The 20490-nt window shown below is 53.0% G+C and overlaps 8 protein-coding genes across 8 annotated transcripts; 3 read left to right on the top strand and 5 right to left on the bottom strand.

Moving 5' to 3' along the window:
• Window positions 1-625: 625 nt before the first annotated feature.
• On the bottom strand, window positions 626-2569 carry PpBr36_04101 (uncharacterized protein; the record flags this gene model as incomplete). Its single annotated transcript, XM_029891266.1, has 1 exon — window positions 626-2569. The coding sequence occupies one exon, from the start codon at window positions 2567-2569 to the stop codon at window positions 626-628; it is 1944 nt and encodes a 647-aa protein (XP_029750289.1).
• Window positions 2570-4447: 1878 nt separating this feature from the next.
• On the top strand, window positions 4448-5465 carry PpBr36_04102 (uncharacterized protein; the record flags this gene model as incomplete). The annotated part of the gene is made up of 3 exons (XM_029891267.1): window positions 4448-4624; window positions 4745-5283; window positions 5363-5465. The coding sequence occupies 3 exons, from the start codon at window positions 4448-4450 to the stop codon at window positions 5463-5465; spliced, it is 819 nt and encodes a 272-aa protein (XP_029750288.1).
• Window positions 5466-5766: 301 nt separating this feature from the next.
• Window positions 5767-7551, bottom strand: PpBr36_04103 (uncharacterized protein; the record flags this gene model as incomplete). The annotated part of the gene is made up of 1 exon (XM_029891268.1): window positions 5767-7551. One exon carries the CDS (start codon window positions 7549-7551, stop codon window positions 5767-5769), a length of 1785 nt encoding a protein of 594 aa, XP_029750287.1.
• A 970-nt stretch (window positions 7552-8521) lies between these two features.
• Window positions 8522-9712, bottom strand: PpBr36_04104 (uncharacterized protein; the record flags this gene model as incomplete). The annotated part of the gene is made up of 2 exons (XM_029891269.1): window positions 8522-8713; window positions 8792-9712. 2 exons carry the CDS (start codon window positions 9710-9712, stop codon window positions 8522-8524), a joined length of 1113 nt encoding a protein of 370 aa, XP_029750294.1.
• A 1167-nt stretch (window positions 9713-10879) lies between these two features.
• Window positions 10880-11955, top strand: PpBr36_04105 (uncharacterized protein; the record flags this gene model as incomplete). Its single annotated transcript, XM_029891270.1, has 2 exons — window positions 10880-11457; window positions 11538-11955. The coding sequence occupies 2 exons, from the start codon at window positions 10880-10882 to the stop codon at window positions 11953-11955; spliced, it is 996 nt and encodes a 331-aa protein (XP_029750293.1).
• A 1029-nt stretch (window positions 11956-12984) lies between these two features.
• PpBr36_04106 (uncharacterized protein) lies at window positions 12985-16787 on the top strand (the record flags this gene model as incomplete). Its single annotated transcript, XM_029891271.1, has 5 exons — window positions 12985-13224; window positions 13322-13998; window positions 15451-15944; window positions 16053-16610; window positions 16699-16787. Exons 1-5 carry the CDS (start codon window positions 13003-13005, stop codon window positions 16785-16787), a joined length of 2040 nt encoding a protein of 679 aa, XP_029750292.1. The 5' UTR covers window positions 12985-13002.
• Window positions 15291-15744, bottom strand: PpBr36_04107 (uncharacterized protein; the record flags this gene model as incomplete). The annotated part of the gene is made up of 2 exons (XM_029891272.1): window positions 15291-15304; window positions 15423-15744. 2 exons carry the CDS (start codon window positions 15742-15744, stop codon window positions 15291-15293), a joined length of 336 nt encoding a protein of 111 aa, XP_029750291.1.
• Window positions 16788-18825: 2038 nt separating the features above from the next.
• PpBr36_04108 (uncharacterized protein) lies at window positions 18826-20240 on the bottom strand (the record flags this gene model as incomplete). The annotated part of the gene is made up of 2 exons (XM_029891273.1): window positions 18826-19142; window positions 19340-20240. The coding sequence occupies 2 exons, from the start codon at window positions 20238-20240 to the stop codon at window positions 18826-18828; spliced, it is 1218 nt and encodes a 405-aa protein (XP_029750286.1).
• Between the last annotated feature and the right edge of the window lie 250 nt (window positions 20241-20490).

Below are 20490 nucleotides of genomic sequence, written 5' to 3' on the forward strand. Positions count from 1 at the left end.
AAAAAAAAAAAAAAAAAAACAATTGCAAGATACTAGGGGGAATACCGAGAGTGCAGAGTAGAACCGAGATGGCTAGGTCCTTGTTCAATGGGCAAAACAAACTTGTTTGACGTCGATCATCCGTCCTCCCCAGAGGTCCCACCGGACCGTGCATCATGGTAAGTTGGGGTACAAAGCGAGATGCGAGAAAGAAACAGACAATGGTTCAGCACCAGCAATATCAGACGAAAAAAGAAACGATCCTCTAACGGTAGTTCGTTTGTTTTAACAGACTGTAACATGACACAACTAGACTGGTTTGTGTAAGAGGTTGATACCAGGTGCGATCGGCTGGCTTTGGGTTTGTCTGAGACAAGCCGCCATCTGAACGTCGATGCAAGGTACATGAAGAGGGAGAAATTACATCAGGTACAGATTCTGAAGAGAAATAGAGAGATGGAGGAATAACTAGGACTCGAGCCACAAAACAAATGCATGACAAACTCATCTAGTGTCTACCTTACAGAATCTTCTTTTTCTTTCTGCGCAATCTAACTTGTCTGGAAGAAAAAGAAAGAAAAACAAAACCTGCTTTGCGCACAAACACATCCCACTCTTGTTTCCTAAGCCTCACTTTATCCCCCGGTCAGTTAGGCAAGCTGTTTGCTCCCCCAGTGAGCTTAATCTCGAACCCGTCAATACCCTCAGCCATCCATTTCTCAGCGTGTTCGAGCCAATCCACAGGTCCAGTCCCCCAACCCGAATGGTTAGCCTTTGCGACGCGCTCCTCGGGCGATTCGGGCTGAATCAGCAAGGAGCCCTCGCCGGTAAAGTAAGTCGGGGTGCAGATGGATAGAACGGAGTTATACGTAGCCCGCTTCCTGACCTCGGCGCTGTGTTTTTCCTGTGCTTCGCGTGTCGGCTGGATCACGACCTTGTCAGCGGCACTGCTGCCGGCCTGCTTCTCCGCCGTCGCAACCGTGTGCGCAATGACTCGGGCTATGATGTCCATCATGCTGGTCATGTTGTACGATGCACCGGCCCCGACAGACGAGAACCCAAACATGTTGGGGAAGTCGCGCATGCCAAAGCCCATGTACGGTGTCAAGAAATCTTTCGCCGCCCAGTACTCGCCCAGATCACGACCGTTGACGCCCTTGACGGTGGCTCCTATCGTTTGGTCGATGGTCATGACTGTAGTGACGGCGAAGCCGGTTGCCAAAATGAGCACGTCGACTTGGAGCTTTTCGCCGTTGACGACGATGCCATCGTTTGCATAACCCTCCATGCCTTTGCCGTTCGTGTCAACCAGCGTGACGTTGTCGCGATTGAAGGCGTCGAGATAATCGTCGTGGAACGTTGGCCTCTTGCACCATGATGGATACCACGGCGTCAGTTTTTCGGCCGTCACGGCATCTTTGACCGTCTTTTTTATGTGGTCACGCACGAAAGCAGTCCTCTCGACGTCGCGCTCCAGCATCTCGTCAATGTGCTCGGGGATCTTTTCCGGCGGTATGATGCCCTTTCTGTTACTGCCAGGCAGGCCTGATGCCGCCGGAGTGTGCGTCCAGCCGTCGTCGACGAGGTTTCTGCCATCGGATGGCGGCGCGTCCGAGATCCATTGGTTGAAATTGATCGTGCGCTCCTTCTGCCAGCCCTTCTTGTAAGCCACCTCCCTTTTCCACTTTTCCGGATCCGTCTTTTCCTGTCCCCGCGGACCGACGTACGACGGCGTGCGCTGCACAACATACAGGTGCTTGGCCCACTTGGCCACGGCCGGCACCACCTGAATCGCCGTCGCGCCGGTGCCCACCACCGCGACACGCTTGTCTGCGAGGTTTACCATGTCCGGCGCGGCCTGAGTCCCGCCCGTGTATTCGTAATCCCAGCGCGATGTGTGGATGACCTTGACCTTGCCGGCCGCCACGCATTCGCCCAAGCCCGGCAGTCGCGGGACCTTGGGCAAGGGGAGACCCCCGGTAGCGAAGATGACGTACTGCGCCTTGACCGTGATGCTTCGCTTGCCGTGCTTTGGTCCCAGGTCCTGCGTCATCGCCACCGCCCACCGCCCGGCGACCTCGTCCCACGTCTGGCTGTCGACGTGCGTCCCGAGAAGCGACCTCTCGTCCACCCCCGTCCGCCTCGCGATGCGCTCGCTCTGGCCCCGGATCTCCTGCCCGTACGAGTATCGATGCTTCGGCATGTAGCCGAACTCCTCCAGGAGCGGCATGTACGTGTAGCCTTCGACGTCGCACATCAGGCCCGGGTAGCGGTTCCAGTACCAGGTGCCGCCGTAGCCGCCCGCCGCTTCGACGATGCACATGTCGTAGACTGAAACGCCGGCCTCTATCATGCGGTAGGCCTGGAGGAGGCCGTTGTGGCCCGCCCCGATGATGAGCACCTTGACCTCTCCGCCGTCCATCACCGGGGGCTCCTGGGCTGCGATGGCGTCGTAGTCGATCCAGGGATCGGCTACAAGTGACTTGGGAAATTCGTCGGCCCGCGTGTCGATGTATTGCTGTTGCATATCGGGCCGGAGGCGCTTGGCGCGCTCGGCCTCGTACTTCTCCTTGATCTTCTCGAGGGCCATGGCTGATTGTGATTTTCAGAGTATTTCGAGTGTTCTAGACTGTAAGACTTGTTGGGTGCCAAAGGGATGGAATCGAATTTACATATCGCCTATAATCTCGTATTTGTATTCATTATCCAATTCCGACGGGTTTAAATCCTCAACTCTTGGCTGTCTATTCCATTACTGTGTTATTACTAGTTGCAGGGTTGAACGATCATGCCCGTGGGAAGGGAGATCTCGCCAGTACACTGAAAATTGACTTTATTGTTTGCAGCGGCGGAACTTCACTGGTACGGGGTCCGCGAGCTGGCCGAATTCCGCTCTGGTGGTGGGTCTCTCTACCCCTTGGCCAGCGGAACATATACTCTAAACTTCGATTTGTCTATATTATTTGCAGCGGCGGAACTTCACTGGTACGGGGTCCGCGAACTGGCCGAATTCCGCTCTGGTAATGGGTCTCTACCCCTTGGCCAGGTGAACATATACTCTAGACTTCGATTTGTCTATTTTGTTTGCAGCGACGGAACTTGAACGGGCCCGCGATATGCCCGAATTATAATTTGATCAATCTCCCGATAAGACCGGTCCTGTCGTTTCTATGCGGGATCACCACTCGATTTTTAACTCGGTGCGATAGCCCGAATAGGTGTTTGGTTGCTACTGCCAACCCCCGTAGTGTATCCTAAATGGCGGTGTAGTGGTTCAGGAACAAAAACAAAATAAAACGAAAGGGAAAAAAGGCCCAAAAACAGGTGAGAAATCCTGCCAAAGATTCCAGACCAACAACACTGGCGACTGTAAAGATTCAAGACTAGAGAAGGTGGTTTGCGTGTGCATAAATATCCATAACAGACAGAAACAATGCACCGGGTAAGGATCTTACTTTACTTAATAGGTTCCGACTTCTGAGGGTACGACCCCCCATTTTTGGCACATTTCTGTTGAACCTTGTCGGAGGGATCGGGAGCACGATTCGTGGGACGCGTATACTCACGAAGGGTAACTGACTATAATTCATGTGGGCCGTTGCTGTCTTACTTGTATAACTCATACCGGTTATAATTCATGCTTAATTTTTTAAGGGGACTGTCAAAACAGTGAGAGTTGGGTTAAAGGCACAGCCGCTCTTGATTTGTGCAACCATCCAAGGACAAACATACTAAATTTACTTTGTTCTCGAACAGGTGACTACTTCTCTTGGCGAGGAACTGTTTGTCCCTGAGCAGATAATTCAAATTCAGGATTGTTCGAACCCGCCTTTGTTCTACGGGATACTGAGACTGGAAGCTACTGCTATACTATCCGGAGAATTTTTTGTATTTTTTTAGCTGTTTTTGTCCAATAGGGGATAAAAGAATTGTCAAAGCTAACGCTTGGTTGAGAAAAACTGAACCAAGAAAAGCTTTGCAAATTCAAAAAATCATTGGGTCTCGAGAAAATTGAATATAGCTTCAAGTTTTCCGAAAAATTTCATTCCATCTTCTTTCGGCAACTCCGTCTCTTTCCCTCTGGTTAAGTTTGTATCGTTTTACTTTGTTAAGCGGCGGCTCCGAATCACGACGAGAACAATATCAAGTGCCACCACACCCAAGCCCCCTGCGGCTTTGTCCCACCCAGTGACAAAAGCGGCGTATTACAACAACCTATTAGTATTGTGCACTCCATAAGCGGCAGTTACACGAAAGAGTTCGGTTGACAAGGTTGAAAAGGGGATTCCTAAGAGAAAGGAACGGATGGCTTGGCTCGACTCTACCCATAAAAGATGACTGACGCTATAGGCAGCATGTCTCTATATAAGGCTGGTCAAAGGATTTTCGAGAAAAGTCTTAAAGTCGTTTATTTAAAATCTCAAACAAAACCCACGGATAAGCTAAAAGAAACAACACTACAACCACGATGCGTGCATCGATAACCTACACGAGCCTCCTCTGGCTCATTGCCGGCGCCACGGCCGCCATAGTCCCGAATTTCCTCTTACCCCCTGTCGTCAGCGACCTCATGAACAAGGACAAGTCACAACCAGGAGCTCCGCAGACCCCGGAGCTGCTCAAAGGATCGCCGTATTGCGTCCAGGTAAGTCTGGCCTCGTGTCGATTTGACTTGTTTCGGATACCTTTTTTTTTTCTCTCCATCCCAGTTCTATATTCTGTATATTCACAAAGCTAATCATCATCAACGACCAAAAATCCACAGGCGTACGAAATCCGCGCAGGAGACACCTGCTTCAGCATCGCCCAGCAGCACGGCCTCGCCACGGAGCAGATCAGGTACTGGTCGCCTGTGGTGCGGGACGACGGCTGCGACTCGCTCCCCGTCGGGGGCCGCGTCTGCGTGGCCGTGGCGAACGAGCCCGAGGCGCTCAGGTGGACGCCGGAGAAGCAGGCCGTGGCGGACGAGATGGCCCGCAAGAAGTACGAGGAGGAGGAGGCTCAGAGGAAGAAGGAAGAAGACGAGCGAAAGAAAAAGGAGGAGGAGGAACGGAAGAAAAAGGAAGAAGAGGACAGGAAGAACAGAGAAGAGGAGGAAAAGAAGAGGAAGGCTGAGGAGCTCGAGAGGAAAAAGATCCCCATGTGGCGAGACGGCAAGATCAGGTGGCCCGACCCAAAGGACGGCAAGTATCCCTACGTTTTTTATGGCCGCGGCTCGGTTATCTGGAGTAGCAAGTGGGGCTATACTGAGTACTACATGGATCGTCCCGACCAGTATAAGCAGCGGTATCTTACTGATTACTGGTATGTATTCCCCCCCTTCTCTTTCTGACCCTAACCTCTTGCTTGGACATATTGCTAAATTCTCGACTGTTTATCATAGCGACGATCGTTGTACATTCTGGACCTTGGAAGAGATCAAGGAGCCGATGGGTGAAAGGTTCGTACCTGGCCCGTGGCATCAGAGAGCAATGGGCGCGCCGTAGGGCGCTATGTCCTTGCTCTGTTTGATAGTGCTATTATTGTTATTATTTTTTTGCCCATGTTGCTTTGTCCTGGTATTGCATTTTGAGTCGTCCAGTGTCCATGATACATGTAGATAATCTTTGGACCGCGCCAAAGTGTTGATATTGATATTAGAATTAAGTCCTACTTTCCCTTTGTATCCCATCTTCCGTCTAACCCTGCTTTTGTATACAAATCATCAGGCCTTGTTTGGCTGCATCGATGACGACATTAAACTCTCCCCCCTCTACGATTATCATATCCGACATGCTTCACCAAGAATCACACATCCCGACTGTTGAGTCTCAATACCTTCTCGTCCCAGACATTGCTCTCCCTCGTCGGCCGCAGATACTGGGAGATTCTCTTGCCCAGCCCACGCCCACCACGTCTGTTCTCCACTGTCTTCTCCTTCTGCCCGAACACGTTGTTACTGCTGCCACCCAGACTGAATCCGTCCTTGCCACCTCCGCCGTAGCGTTGCGGATGCTGGATCTGCGCGGTAGGCTGAGCTACCGCAGACCGTTTCCATCTTGGGTCATCCTCGTTGAGGGCCGTATTGGTCGTATACACGACTTGTCCGTCAGGAGTGGCTAGCCTGTGCCACAGTTGCTCCTGCTGTCGCTGATGCTTCTGCGCAGCATTCTCTAGAAAGAGCTCATAGTCACTGGAGAATTTCTCCTCTGGGCTAGTGGTGGGAGTCGATATTATGGCGCGGGACAGCTTGGTGGGTGTCTCTATTGCGGCGGCTTGTTGGTCGTTTGGTGCGTTTGTTTTACACGCAAGGCTATTTTTTGACCGGGATGGCAACGGAGAGGAATGAATGGCGTCGTCGAGTGTTGTGTATCGCTGCGAGTCTCTTGGCGACATGGCGGAGAGGGGCGACACGACACCTGAATCATATCGACACAAGGAGTACTCGGTAGAAGCTGGGCTCGGGGAGTCACCTGACCTGACTTGTAAATCTGGAGTGGATGGGCGAGTGTGTTGGTCGCTTGGGCTATGATCAATCGCGTCAGGTTGATCATATGGATAGGCAGTATTCCTGCGACGAAAAACCCTTGCTGGTTCGTCCTCGATGGCCTGGTCGGCGATGGACCAGAGCTTTGTTGGGGCGTCGGCCAGTAGTGCTTGCCTACCATCCATCTCCCTTGTGCTTCTGCTGCTGAGTGATCCACCCAGCGTTGTGCTTTCGCGACTTCGTAGGTTTACACGAATGCGTGAAAAGTCCGATGCGGCGTGCTTTGGGACATACGGGGCGACATTTCCAGATGAATGTTCAAGGTTCTGAGAGTCCAATGCTTGAACTGATGGCCTGGGGCGAAGAACTCTCAAGCGATCTATCATACTCGACTTCTTCCTCAGTGGTGGGGGCGGGTTTGGTGGATGCATCGCGGTGGAGGTGTCCCAATTTCCGACTAGAGGCTGATGGTTCTGCATGGTTCCAAGACGATGATGGGCTGGGTTTGGCTGCGAAACTTGGGTTGTTTCGGCTACCTCTTCGATGCAGTTGTCAAGCGCTCGATACTCTTCTTCAGCAGTGGATGTGGCGGAAAACCTTGGCATGGGTGCTTGTGTGGGACGTCGAAGCAAGCGTCGCAAACCAAAAACCTCTGGCTTGGCAGGTACTGATGTCTGGTGGTTGACGACTTCAGCCTGGTGAGTGGTCACAGTGCTGAACGCAGGTCTCTGCGATTGTTTGGCAGATAAGTTGGTGTCAATTCTGAGTTTTGGTTTGTTTGTGGTGAAAGGAGAAGAGCAGGAACCATCCAGCCGGGCCGCCGCGTGGTTTTCTTGCTGCGATTTTCCTCTACTGGCCACACCAGGACGTGCGTCTTGAGCGGCATATTGCCGATCATCGGGGAGCGGCGGCAATGGTGAAGTGACTGCCGGGCTGAAAAAGCTACCGTGCCACGAGAGGCGGCTTCTCATTTGTCGTAGACGCGAGCGATGCTGACGGCTGGGTGGTTGCGGCTCACTTGTCAGCAAGGTGGATTTCATCCGACCAAGCTGATATTTGCTAGAGCTGAAGAAGACGGCATTGCCCCCGTCTTCCTGGTTGGCCATGCCGTACCCTGGGTTGCCAGTAGTAAACTAGTCGTTATACCTGGTCAAAGGCTTGGTTGGTTGGTTGCTTTTAATCAGAAACTAGAAGTGGATACGCTGAACAAGTCTGGGCCTGTTTAGGTAGGGACGAGCTGAAAAGGAAATTTTCCAATCGGTCAAGATGCCGGGGTGTCGCTCAGTCGTATGCGACTTATCGACTGCCACAATGTTGGGCTTATGGAATGTGTGATGTGTCGGCGGACATCACCGTATGCGGTCATTTTTGGAGGCAAAGAAAACATGGCGGCGCCAGCCCTTATTATCGATGGAATGGACTGACATTGGTTTTGAACGGACAATGGGGGTTGGCATGGACAATAAAACAAGGCGCGGACCACCCGTGATTGCATTGGCGACAGGGGAGGACAGGGAGAAAAACAATCCAATACGAGGGATGATTACTTTAGTCTTGACTACTACTTGCTCTCTGTGTGGCAGCGGTGAACCAGATCTCATAGTTCTAATCCCTCCCTCTTGGGGCCCAAGACAGATCAGGAATGCAATCACTCATGCACGCAACTGAGAGGTTGAAGTCGAGGGAGCAAAGCGAAAAAAGAGAGAGAAAAAAAAATATCAAATCATCTATTGCTATCTGGCTGACTTTTCTTTTTCAGGTTGGCTTAAAATCATAATTACAGTGACCAACCGGGAGCAAACGCGGCGGAGTGGAAGTTGCGTGATGATGATGATTAGGCCTTGTTTCTTCTCCATGTCGATCACCTGCACCCAATTGTGTGGGGTTTGTGGAAATGTTCCTTGATGCTAAACCCAAATGAAGTTGCAGCCAGCGCACAACTGCAACCAAGTGAACCACCCCCACCTTCCTCATTGGAACAGAAGCTACTGGGGGCCGAATGCATCCATCTCGATTTGGAACCCAGTTTTAACTCTCTACCTACCTTATCAGCCAGCTGTGCCTGCCTTCATGTTTTCATTCGTTGTTTGTCCGCCACACCAACTTTTCCCCGCTAACTCCATCCCTTAACGCGTCAAGTGCTTTCTCGCCTCTTTCCAACATGGTCTTCCCTTCAATCACACGATATCTTTGTGGTCGGACTATGCCTTGGACCAGTGCCTCGGGCACGATCTGCGATGCGAGCTTCTCTCTGAAGAACTCGCTGTTCTGTTGACAATCATAAAACTTTAGCTTGGAACCGACCCTGTGGGCATTTTCAGCTCCCAGGAACAGCATCGAACTTACCTTGTAAACGAAAAATGTCCGCACTCCCCGTAAGCTGACTCCATCGTTCCACTTGTTGTGTCCATGAACCTCCATTGAGTACTCAGGGGCTTGGGTTTGCGTTGGCATCTTCAAAATAACGGGAATCATGACAGCAACTGTGCTTCCCTTTTCCGCGACCTTGGAGATGTGTTCGAGCGTCCCCGAGACGGACCCGATGCAGTCAACAATCATTGGAATCGTGGGCTTCGCATCCCCCCTGATCCGCCGACCCGCCTCCATCAGCAATTTGGTGATCTCGGGATCCCGATAGTCGAAGCACTCTGTCGCTCCGAGCTCCCGGAGGTACTCATGATGGACAGGGCTAGCAGTCGCCAAAACGTGCCTGTATCCGTAGAACTTGAGCAGCTCGACCGTGAACTGCCCAACGCTTGACGCGGCTCCCCACACCAGAATCGGCTCCGCGGCCCTTGGAGGGACATAGCCCTCGGGCTTGGGCCAAGGTGTCGGCAGCCCGAGGTCAAAGCCGATGGTGTTGAAAGCGGTAATCAAATTTTCCGGCACTGTGGCCACCTGCTCCATGGAGAATCCTTCCGGAATGTGCGCAAACAGCCAGTCCGGCGCTGTGACATATTCTTGGTGCGCTCTCTGCTCCTGGCTCTCGAAAGCCCACCCGAATACTCTGTCGCCAGGCTTGAAGCGAGTTACGTCTGGTCCCACCTCGGAGACGATGCCTACGGTCGTTGCGCCCATGCATTCGTCGCCATGGACCAAAAGTCCGCCGTCCGCGCGGTGCAAGTCCAACGGCGTCGACGCAGTGAAGCTGCTACGGATCAAGATCTCATTGCCTCGAGGGGGTCGTGTTAGACGTTGCTGGATCTGCAGGGGCGCTCGGGGCGCAACTGTGACCAGGGCTGCGTGCGTTTGGTCGAAAGGTGACATGGTTTCGGGTTCGTTCGTATATTTCTCTGGTGAAGCGCGCAAGACCTGAACGACGAAGCGTAACCATCATGCTCGCCAGCGTCTCGTCCTCGTCCTTAAAAAATATGGCATTTGGGTCGACGTATCACTGAAACAGTGGTAACACCAAGTAATTTGTAATCTTCTTGTATTTGTCATCATCTGAGTGCAGTCTGAAAANAAAAAAAAAAAAAAAAAAAAAAAAAAAAAAAAAAAAAAACGATGCAGGAGCATATCCAGCCCGTTGTATTTCGCATGGTGCGGAGAGAAAACGGGCATTGTCAGCAATAAGAATACTATTGTTGGTGGTAAGTGTCCATAATTTGGTGTAATTCTGATGTGGAGCGTTGTGGCTCCAAAGAATCATCGTCAGAAGTCGCCTAGCCAGGGGCTTCCATCCGGGTCCATGAGTTTCTATGACTATAAGAGTTTGAAGGCAGTATTACAAATATAAAATATATTTGCATCATAAACCAGAAAAGAGGTGGCTCTGCCTTGCGTTGCATCATTCTATATAACTAAACCGGAATGCATCATTTCCCCCCATCCCCAAAATCTTGGGACGTTATGACACCGACGTGAATACGAGAAACACATTACGCAGCTGAGCACCTGGGAACGGATTGCCCAACTCGCTACCAGATCCGAAGTAAATCCTCTTTTCAACCACTGCAAGCACCAGCTTTTGCTCGTTTGCCGCCGAAATCTGTGATGGGCAACCAAGCTCGATATTCTAATTGAATCAGTTCTCCTGTCGTTATGTTTATTACCTGGAGAATAATCTCATATAGACTTGAATAATTCACTTTGAAATAGATTGTATTCCGAAAACGATGGAGCCTAGATCCTGGCAAGTTTGGATCGCCTGGCAGACCTAGGGTGTTCATTTTCAATGGGCCGATTAGCGCGGGGAAGATGATGCCAAGTGGGTTTGAACGTCGCATGCTTTGTGGATAGTCCCCTGAATTGATGCAATCGGTCCCTGGAGCATCCTGAGCACAGCCAATTTTTCGATCCACCGACATCTTGTCAAATTGAGAGTCGGGTCAACCTCTATACTTATGAATTCAAAGGGCTCCGTGTATATTTGCCTGTTCCACTTTGATCTGCCTCTTCTCAGAAACTCACCTCAGACAATTGACCACAACAATGGCTGGTAAGCTATGGTTCCAGGAAGCGCGTCGGCGACTGCTAGGACGGACCGGCGCAGACTCAGATAGAATAGAACGTCCCACGCCAGCAGCGAAAGACACGGCAACTGCAGATCCCGAACCGCAAGACACGAACCGTCCAGCGAACCGAGATACAACCCGCGGTGAACTCGAGTCCACGACCGATGAGCAACTCTCGGCCCTCTTCTTTACGCGACTGCCTCCCGAGCTACGTCGCATGATCTACGCCCAGGTCTGGTCCCACACAGCCGGCAACGGCCGCATGCACCTGGACTCGGGCGGTAGCGCAGACGCTCCTCTACGGCATGTACCTTGCGTTGTAGGCCACGTACAGCAGGGGGCTGTCAACGCGGGCGGTGCGCTGCAACCTGAGCAGGGGATGCTGTGGTGGACGCAAAACCAGCTGCTCGCGCTGCACTGGGCCGCGCATGCAGAATGTGCCAGGGCGAGCCGTCTAAGGCCAATACGGGATACCAGTGTGCCTGATCCACAGGATGAGGAAGAGAAGCGGGGGCAAGGGGCGTTCATGCCTTTGTTCCTGACCTGCAAACGAATGTAGGCTGTCCACTACTCGGCCGGAAGCTCCTATGATAATCGAGGCAATGGTTTGTTTAAGTTGCTCACCAGTCCTGCAGGTACTCAGAGTCAATAACAACGCTCTTTGAGACGACCACCCTTATCTTCCAGTCATCGCTCGACGCGACGTCCTTCTTCACGCCCCCGAAAGACCGTCTACCCAACCGCTACTTCCCAACACTGCGATCAATAGAGATTAACCTTGCCTACGAGTACGACCATGTATACCTACACAGCATTGCAAATCCGGAGGGGCATCCCAGACTCCCAGGTGCCGATGGCGTGGTGGTTGGAATGGCCGCGTGGGACCGACTCGTCAGGGCCCTTGCGGCGGCCGTCCCGGAACTGGGCGGTTTGGAAGTGTTCATCAGCGGCATGCCGCCGATGGGGAAACGTGCATTCGCGGACACGTTTGACTCTGTGGGGTGGAGACCCAACAGGTTGAGGTTGCAGTTCCCGACGAATTTACAGCGGTGATCCTAGACCAGTTGCCCGGAAGCACCAAGCACCAGCAGTTGGTTGGCATATGCAATCGCAGAGGAGCCTAAAAGCAGTTTGCTGATGCCAGGAGATTCACCGGCTTGGTATAGGCCAAGCATTAGAGCTCCGGCTTGTGAGATTGCCTCCCCACAACTACGCCATAGCGGGTACAGGCGATGGTTACCCTGGATGAACTTGCAGCACCAAAGCAGCATAATTGCAACCCGTTCTTTTAAACGGCCGCGATTACATACCATCAAATCTACGCAGAGCATCAGAGCATTCACAATCGCTCGCGGGAGCCAGGCGACAGAACGGGCAACATCACCCCCAAACACGATGATCAAAGGGTCGATCTGTGGATCCCTCATCGGACATGTAGGGTTCAAACAAGCTTGCGGGCCCTGCATATATGGGGAAGCGGCAATCAATGGGAGAGGGACCGCCGTGATTATGGTCAAGCGAAAGTACTGAGGACCAGGTACTGAAGCTAGCGACTGCAGAATGCCAGATTCTAGACCTGGAGCTAGTAATAAATGGCGGGTACAGGGAGCCTTGGCGACTAGCTGTTGCTAAAAGTTGGTGTGCTGCAAGGAGCTGCCATAGTCGATTGATTCTATTGGATGACATCATTACTCGTTTTGGCGTGGTGTGCCGGGCTTGGGTAAAGTCAAATAAATCCTACAGGGGTGAATAACGTAGCATCTGGAAGACTGAATGTGACACTCATTCAACTGACTGTACCTAGATGCCAAGATGGCAATTTTGGGACGGAGAAGGCAGTGGAATAAGCAGACAGAAAGTGAAGGTACAAACACTGCGCGGCACACGAGGGGTGACAGGCAGTCAGCAATGTCCTCGTCTACTCAAGAAGCTGCGTCACAAGACGACAACTACCCCTCCTCGTCAGTACCTCTCCTTGTATCTTGCTCTCCAGACCTGCCCATCTCCAGGTCCCGCTCTCAATCGCCGGCACACCTAGCATCGAACAGCAGTCGCTTTTCACCTTCCTGTAACCGTCGCAGGTCCATACAGTACGGGACTATGCCTCGATTTGGGTCCATGTTTCGCCGCCGGCCGCGCGATAACAATGAGTCCCCAGAACTTCCAACGCACAATCGCCATTGGAGGCGCGGGCGCGCTGGCCGCGATCGCGTCCAGGTCGAGTCATATACTATGAAGAAACGCCCACCTTTCCTTGAATGGCTCAAGATATCAGCGCTTGATATTGTCACTCTCATAGTTATGGCTGTTCTTTCTTACGTTGTGAGTGAAACAAATCGTGAGGGCCCGTAGTGGGGTTCTTCCTGTGCGGTTTGTGGCAGGTATGCTAATACCGTGCGACATTTTCCCATTCTTTCAGTTCTTCTCTCGCGAGGCAGTCGGCCACAGGACTTTCCCAGTTACATTCACTCAATCAACCACCAGCTCCCCGAGCATCTCCACACGAGGATCTGGCGACATTGTGTATCCCCAATTCGCACACCCCTATCGCCCTCAAATCATCTCGTCGGAACAAGCCGGCGTCATGGCTATCGCCACCCCCATAATTGTCTTTTTGCTGGCCCAGATCCGCATTCGATCTTTCTGGGATCTCAACAATAGCATTTTCGGTCTCCTCTATGCTGTCGTCGGAGGGACGCTGTTTCAAGTCATCATAAAATGGCTGATAGGTGGTCTTCGCCCCAATTTTCTCGATGTTTGCAAGCCCGACATATCGAGAGCCAGCAGGCCTGGTGGGAACTCGACTGGTCTAGAGGGGACAGGCTTCGGCGGCATCATGTATACCTTTGAGATTTGCTCCGCTCTGGACGACCAGGAGAAGCGGAGAGGTGTATTCAACGCGCTGCAATCCTTCCCATCGGGCCATACCACGACCTCGTTTGCCGGTTTTATATTCCTTTATCTTTATCTGAACGCCAAGCTCAAGGTCTTTTCCAACTACCACCCTTCGTTTTGGAAACTGGCCTTAACGTACGCGCCTGTTCTGTGCGCGACTCTCATCGCTGGCTCCCTCACCGTCGACCAAAGTCACAACTGGTACGACGTTGTGGCGGGTGGGATAATCGGCACGGTGTTTGCTTTTTCAGCATACAGGACCGTGTATGCTGCTGTTTGGGACTGGCGCATTAATCACATCCCTCTCCACCGGGAGGAACCGCTCATTTTTGACGGTAAAACCGTGGGGCTGAGGTGGACCATGACTAGGAAGGCCGGCTGGGGCAAGCCTGCCAAGGCGTCAAGGGGAGGCCCGGATAAGCATTTGCCCCCCGCGCCGGTTACCGAAGCCAGGACTCGATATTCTATGTCACCGGGAAGGACGGGGGAGGTTGTAATTCCCGTGGAGACGGGTGCCGCTGCGTCCGATCCACCCCCAGCTCCATTCGCCTCCAGACCTCGCAGCGGGTCCGACATGAGCATTCCGAGAAAGGCGGTTGGGTCGGGGAACAATCGGCACAGCCGACATATGTCTGGCGATGATATGGTTTAACGTTTCCGGTGTGTTTGCTTCTTTCTTCTCTTGGCTTTTCGCGGCCACACCCTCTACTCTACATGTCTATAATTTTTATTTCCTAAAGACTATCGACCATTTGCCTGGCTAGGCAACACGCGCGTCGGGCCTGGAGCTTACTAGACTGTCTGCTCTTCAATTCCGTCCGTTATGAGCTGTGAAGCTTTGCTTCACGAATCCACATTTTGATGGACAAACCTGGAGTGGTATGGTGGGACATCCATCCGGGCCTAGCTTTTTCACCAAGATCAACTTGTATCATATCGCAATCAGGAACCTGGCATTGAATACAAAATATCCATTCACCTGGAAATAAGCTGTCTCTCAAAAGAATTATGCAGCTCAAACAGCGAATAACATTTTGTGGCCGCTTTTCCCGTACATACTAGGGAGCGGACGCACCCTTCACGGGCTGACTAGGTGAACTTTGCTAGGTAAAGACAGTGAAGATTTGAGGCAAACATTCCCATATATGTTGGTTTCAGACTGCGAAGGTCTCCAGGGACGGCTGCCCGTGCTGTATCAGGGCAAAGAAACAATGCGGCCAACTATTAAAGCCACAGTCCGCACAGAATAATTAAAACCCCAAAAAAAGAACGAGATACCATATTTTCAAACTAGCAGCGACCCCCGGTGGCGAATTAGGCCTGGATGCGCAAGCAAGAGAGTGTCATCGGCACCATGGGCAACCGAAAGTGCTCACACGAAACGCCTTTTTTTTTTGTCTTGTCAGCTGGAATCTGCGCTAGATTACATCGTCCGCCGTTAAACTTGTTGCCGATCGTGGTTCTTGCGTACTGTTGATGTTTTTATCCGCTGATCATTTGAGCAAGCCTATATTTTGGTGGAATCCTATTGGGTCAGCCGTCCATTCTGCCATTTTTTTTTTTCTCGAAGAGTTCGCCGGCTGATGCAGCTGGTAAACACCGAGTAGGTACTATTTGTTGCTAACCTTGTCGGACTACTTTCTGCACTCGGAGGCGCCAACGCTCCTGCGGAACGAGGGTGGCCGGGGCGGCGATGGTGCTGGGGGCTTTCCTGGCGGCTCTGGTGGACCTGTTGGCGGCGATGGTGCTGGGGGCTTTCCTGGTGGGTCCGTTGGCGGCGATGGTGCTGGCGGCTCTGTTGGACCTGTTGGCGGCGATGGTGCTGGCGGCTTTCCTGGTGGGTCCGTTGGCGGCGATGGTGCTGGCGGCTTTCCTGGCGGCTCCGTTGGCGGCGATGGTGATATGTATGTTAAAGAGCGAACAAATTTTGGTGGCGGTGGAGCCCATGGGAATTGTGGGGGCGGTGGTGGATATCATGGCGGCGGCGGCGGTGGTCCTCCTGGTGGTGGAGGAGGCCCTCCTGGGAATCCTGGAGGTGGAGGAGGCCCCCCTGGGAATCCTGGAGGAGGTGGTCCTCCCGGTGGAGGTGGAGGAGGCCCTCCGGGGAATCCTGGCGGCGGTTGCCGGCGATCTACCTCCCCTGATAAGTCTGTGAAAAAGCGAATAAACTTTGGCGGCGGTAGCCCTGGGGGTCCTCCCAGCGTCGGTTGCCGGCGAGCTACTTCCCCTGATATGTCTGTTAAAAATTGAACAAGCTCTGGTGGTGGAGGCCCTATGGGTCCAGGAGCCGGCCCCGGGGGCCCTCCCGGAGGAGGTGGTGGTGCAGGTCCTCCCGGGGGTGGTGGTGGTGCAGGTCCGCCCGGAGGTGGTGGTGCAGGTCCTCCCGGGGGCGGTGGTGGAGGTCCTCCCGGCGGCGGCCTCGGTGGGGGTAGCTGCCGGCGAGCTACTTCCCCTGATATGTCTGTTAAAAATTGAACAAGCTCTGGTGGTGGAGGCCCTATGGGTCCAGGAGCTGGCCCCGGAGGCCCTCCCGGAGCAGGTGGTGCAGGTCCTCCCGGGGGTGGTGGTGCAGGTCCTCCCGGCGGCCTCGGTGGGGGTAGCTGCCGGCGAGCTACTTCCCCTGATATGTCTGTTGAAAAGCGAACAAGCTCTGGTGGTGGAGGCCCTATGGGTCCAGGAGCTGGCCCCGGGGGCCCTCCCGGAGCAGGTGGTGCAGGTCCTCCCGGGGGTGGTGGTGCAGGTCCTCCCGGCGGCCTCGGTGCGGGTGGCTGCCGGCGAGCTATCTTCCCTGATGCGTGCATCGAAAAGGGAACGTGAGTGACAAGTCGTCCAATGGAGACTTAATGGGTCAGGAGCTTATCGTTCACGCTTAGCTTACCTTCAAGATCATATGTGGGACAGTTGCTATCAACTATGCTGCTGCACACCAGGACTGGGGCGGCGACGGATCTCACTACCAGGCCCAAAAGGACCCAGTAGAGGCCGAGTGACCTCATCACAACAAAAGGTGGTTGGACAACAAGCTTCTGAGAACAATCCAAAGCCTGCGGCTCAAGTATTGCGTCGGTAAGCAAGTTACGCTACGCTCTAAGCATCCGCGAGGGTGTCGAGGAAGCGGATGTCCCATTTTATATTCGAGATGTGCTCCTGGTTCCCACAATACAAAGTTCAGAGGATCTTCGGGAAAACGCTCAAGAGAAATACCAAGTACCGTCCAAGTCCAGGAAACAGGACCCTAGAGTTTCCCCGCAACCTGCGGAAAACATGACTCCGGAGCGGTTCATGACAAGGTTGGTGAGATAGTTTCGTTCTTTCGAACGCGCGGGAGCCAAGTTCAGTACAAGACTAATGAAACCCAGCCTCACCGGACTGGTGCTCCCGCCTCGGTCGGTGCAGAGACTACTGGGACTCGTCACGAGACCTCGACATCACCACCAGATGCTCAGGAGAAGGGGAGGAAAAATCAATTCTGCTCAGCCACATAGTTGAAGCAATCTAGCACTGACATAAGCTTTGATTACTACGTGTGTGTGTTCTTTTGTTCCCTCTCGCTCGCTTCAATTGCTACGGGGGGTGAGGGGGTTGCTTTTCGGACGACTCTTCGCATGTGAGGCTTTTATTATATACGTCAGCGTGTTCGATCCTGAGACTTGGCTTTTCCATTCGATGTTTCTGATGGGATGCGGGGCGGGAGGATTTTTTAGACGCCTGGGGACGCGATGCGCAGTACATATATATATATATATATATACTTTGTAGTATTAGTTGGACCAACCGCCCGCTCACATCGGATGTCGATGGGAAAAAAAAGCCCTGCTCCGTAAATGTTTCGTCTGACGAAATGCGGGAGTTTGACTAGCCTGAAGCTACAGCAGTATTGCTACAAGATGAACAAGCACATCTCGCGCGTGTTTTTCTGCAGAATTGCAATGTTCTTTCTGGTCGCGTCTGTGCTCGGTTCTTATGTTTTATTTGCAGTCGAGATGATGGAATTTGAGGGGGACCACATCTCACACCAGACTGTTCGACAAATTCCGAGGCCTGTAAACTGAGCTATATGCGTACATTATACAGGTGTTGGTTCACATTCGGACGCAAAGCCTGTAGTCGCAAAATGAGAGAAACGGCGAGCTTGGCAACCTTGACTTCGCAAGGCACGCCAAGCACGAGTGTGTGACTACTGTAGACTAAAGCAGAACTCTAAATACCGCATCGATTTCCATATCGACACTGCCAAGGCACACAATACTCGACTTTCTGGAGAGGTCGGGATCGTGGAGAGCCTTTTTTTTTCTTTTCTTTTTTTTTTTTCTTCTTTGGGCCAGGCGTTTCACGGCGTAGGTGTTGGAGTGCCTCGGGCCCATGCGACGGGGAAAACAAAAGAACCACCCACGTATTCGGAGGAAACTGCTACAGTTCAATTGTTGCACTGGTTGTTGGTCATCATTTTGCGACGTCCAACTAGACTAAATGTGGTCTAGACTAGTCTGGTAAAATAAGGTAACAGTGTGTCGGATGCACAAACGAGGCTGAACAAATGCTCCCACCAAGCAACAACAATGGAAAGCGTCTAAACACAGTTGCATATCTATCATCTGAATTACCGCCGTTTGATCCATGGCTAGGAGTCTTCTTCCTGATCTTTGCTACTGTACGTCAGGTGTTTTGTAGTGACCGTTCAAACTCTCCGAGCTCATATGATCAGCCGGACATGGATAGGGAAGGCTCGGAGAATTTTACCACGATGGACAAGGCGCCTGCCTGGTCAGACTGGGCGATCCGCGTCGACTCGGCAAAAGTTAATATAGCCGATTCCAGACAAGGCTAGGCTGTTCTCCAATAATAACTAATACTCATAGTAGTATGTACATTTGCCAAAGTTATACACAGCCCCCTCGAGCTTTGCATACTTGAACTTTCGTTCGCAGGCAAGCATATCCTCCTGTTTGCCGCCCGCCGGTAGCAAAAAAAAAAAAAAAAAAAAAAAAAAAAAAGGAAAAGGGGGGGGGGGGGGTGGCATCACAGTGATTATATTGCCACCAGTGCCAACAAAGCCCAGCAGACGGCGATCAGAACAGCCAAGGATCCAGAAGTCGCCATCTCGCCAACCCCTCCCCTCTGAACAGGTCCTTGGCCGTCACCACTCCCAGAAGTTGCAGGGACCGGGCCATCACCTGTGGGCAACGTCCCCGGGACGAAAACCAGCCCTCCTGGGTCGTTGGACGGCATGCGCGACGGCATGACGGCCACGAGCGTGATGCCAGCCGCCTGCTTGGCGGCGTCTGGCTGGTACGTGGCGGTGGGGAATCCGCACTTTGCTAAGATGCTGTTGGCGTCGGCTAAGCCTGTTTTTTTTTTTTTTTTTCATTGTTGTTGTTTTGTCTTGATATTAGCCGAGAAATTTGGGTTTTGCACTCGTCAACGATTACGTGATATGTAGAAACAATGCATAAGCTCAAGGCAGATTGTGAACCCAGAACCGGGATGCAAGAAAGAAGGGGGAGCGGGGGAGAAAATATGAGACAGATCAACCTTGGCTTACCTTTCCGCTCCTGCTCGGTATTGGAGCTTTGGGCCATGCAGCTTCCGCACAGCCCCGAGATGCCCGAGACGTCGAAGCTGAGGTTCCGGCAGTAGCATGCCCGCTGGAACTGGTCGTGCTCCACGTTCTCCTGCCGCCGGCCCACCGCGCTGTCTCGACCGCCCAAGGCCCGCTTCTGGGCCGATTCCAACCCCGGGACGGCGGTGGGGAGAGCCGGGTCGTTGTCGGCGGCGTCGACGTCCCGCTGCTTCCCTTTGCGCTGACGGTCGGCTTTGGCGGACGATAGCGCGGCCAGGAAGGAGTTGGCGGCCGGGCCAAAGTTGAGCTCCCGTGATGACGACGAGCTGCGGTCGTCTTTGTCCTCGCGGCTGCGCCTTGCTGCCGAGGTTGTCGCGGGTTCCGTCGGAGTTGGCTGTGGCGGCGGCGACGTCGCCTCTGCCGGTGGGGTTCCTGGTGACGGGGTCAACTGCACCGGCGGGCCGCTGGTCGGTAGAGCGGGCGCGGCGGCAGGAGGAGTAGCTGGTGGCTGTGTAGTTGCCGGAGTCGGGGTAGGCGGTGGAGGTACGCTCGGGATTGACTCAGGAGGAGCAGGAGGTAAGGGAGGCGTGCTGCTGGATAAGGGATTCGACGATGACGAAGGCGGAGGGGGAAGTGATGATGAAGGAGGCGTCGCTGCTGGTGGCGATTGTGTGGATGATGAGGGTATCGCAGTCCCTGGCGGCGGCGGGGTTCCCAGGACTTTGCGCTCGGCCGTTGCGCAGGCTCCCGAAAGGAGCACTACCGGCATGCAGATCTGCTGACATGCCGATGGAACCTCGGAGCCGATGAGCTCCAGGGCCGAGGCGGAAGTGGTGACGATGGCCACTGCGGCGAAAAACGCAACATTCCGCCCAAAGACCATGCTATGTGGCGGCTCTTTCGATGCCTTGAGATGATCTTGACCAAAAAAAAAAAAAAAAAAAAAAAAAAAAAAAAAAAAAAAAAAAAAAAAAAATGTGGCCGAGGGCGGCTGTCTCCGGGGCAAGCCAGCAAGCTTGGGCGGATTTACATCCCCTTCTCCCTGTCAGGTCCCGCGCCGGCGCTGATGTGAATAATTAAGATGATTAGGTCTCCTTGTCGCAGTTTTCTGTCTGGGCCAGCCCAACTGGACT

Source organism: Pyricularia pennisetigena, chromosome 6, assembly GCF_004337985.1.
Source record: "Pyricularia pennisetigena strain Br36 chromosome 6, whole genome shotgun sequence".
NCBI classification, from domain to species: Eukaryota; Fungi; Ascomycota; class Sordariomycetes; order Magnaporthales; family Pyriculariaceae; genus Pyricularia; species Pyricularia pennisetigena.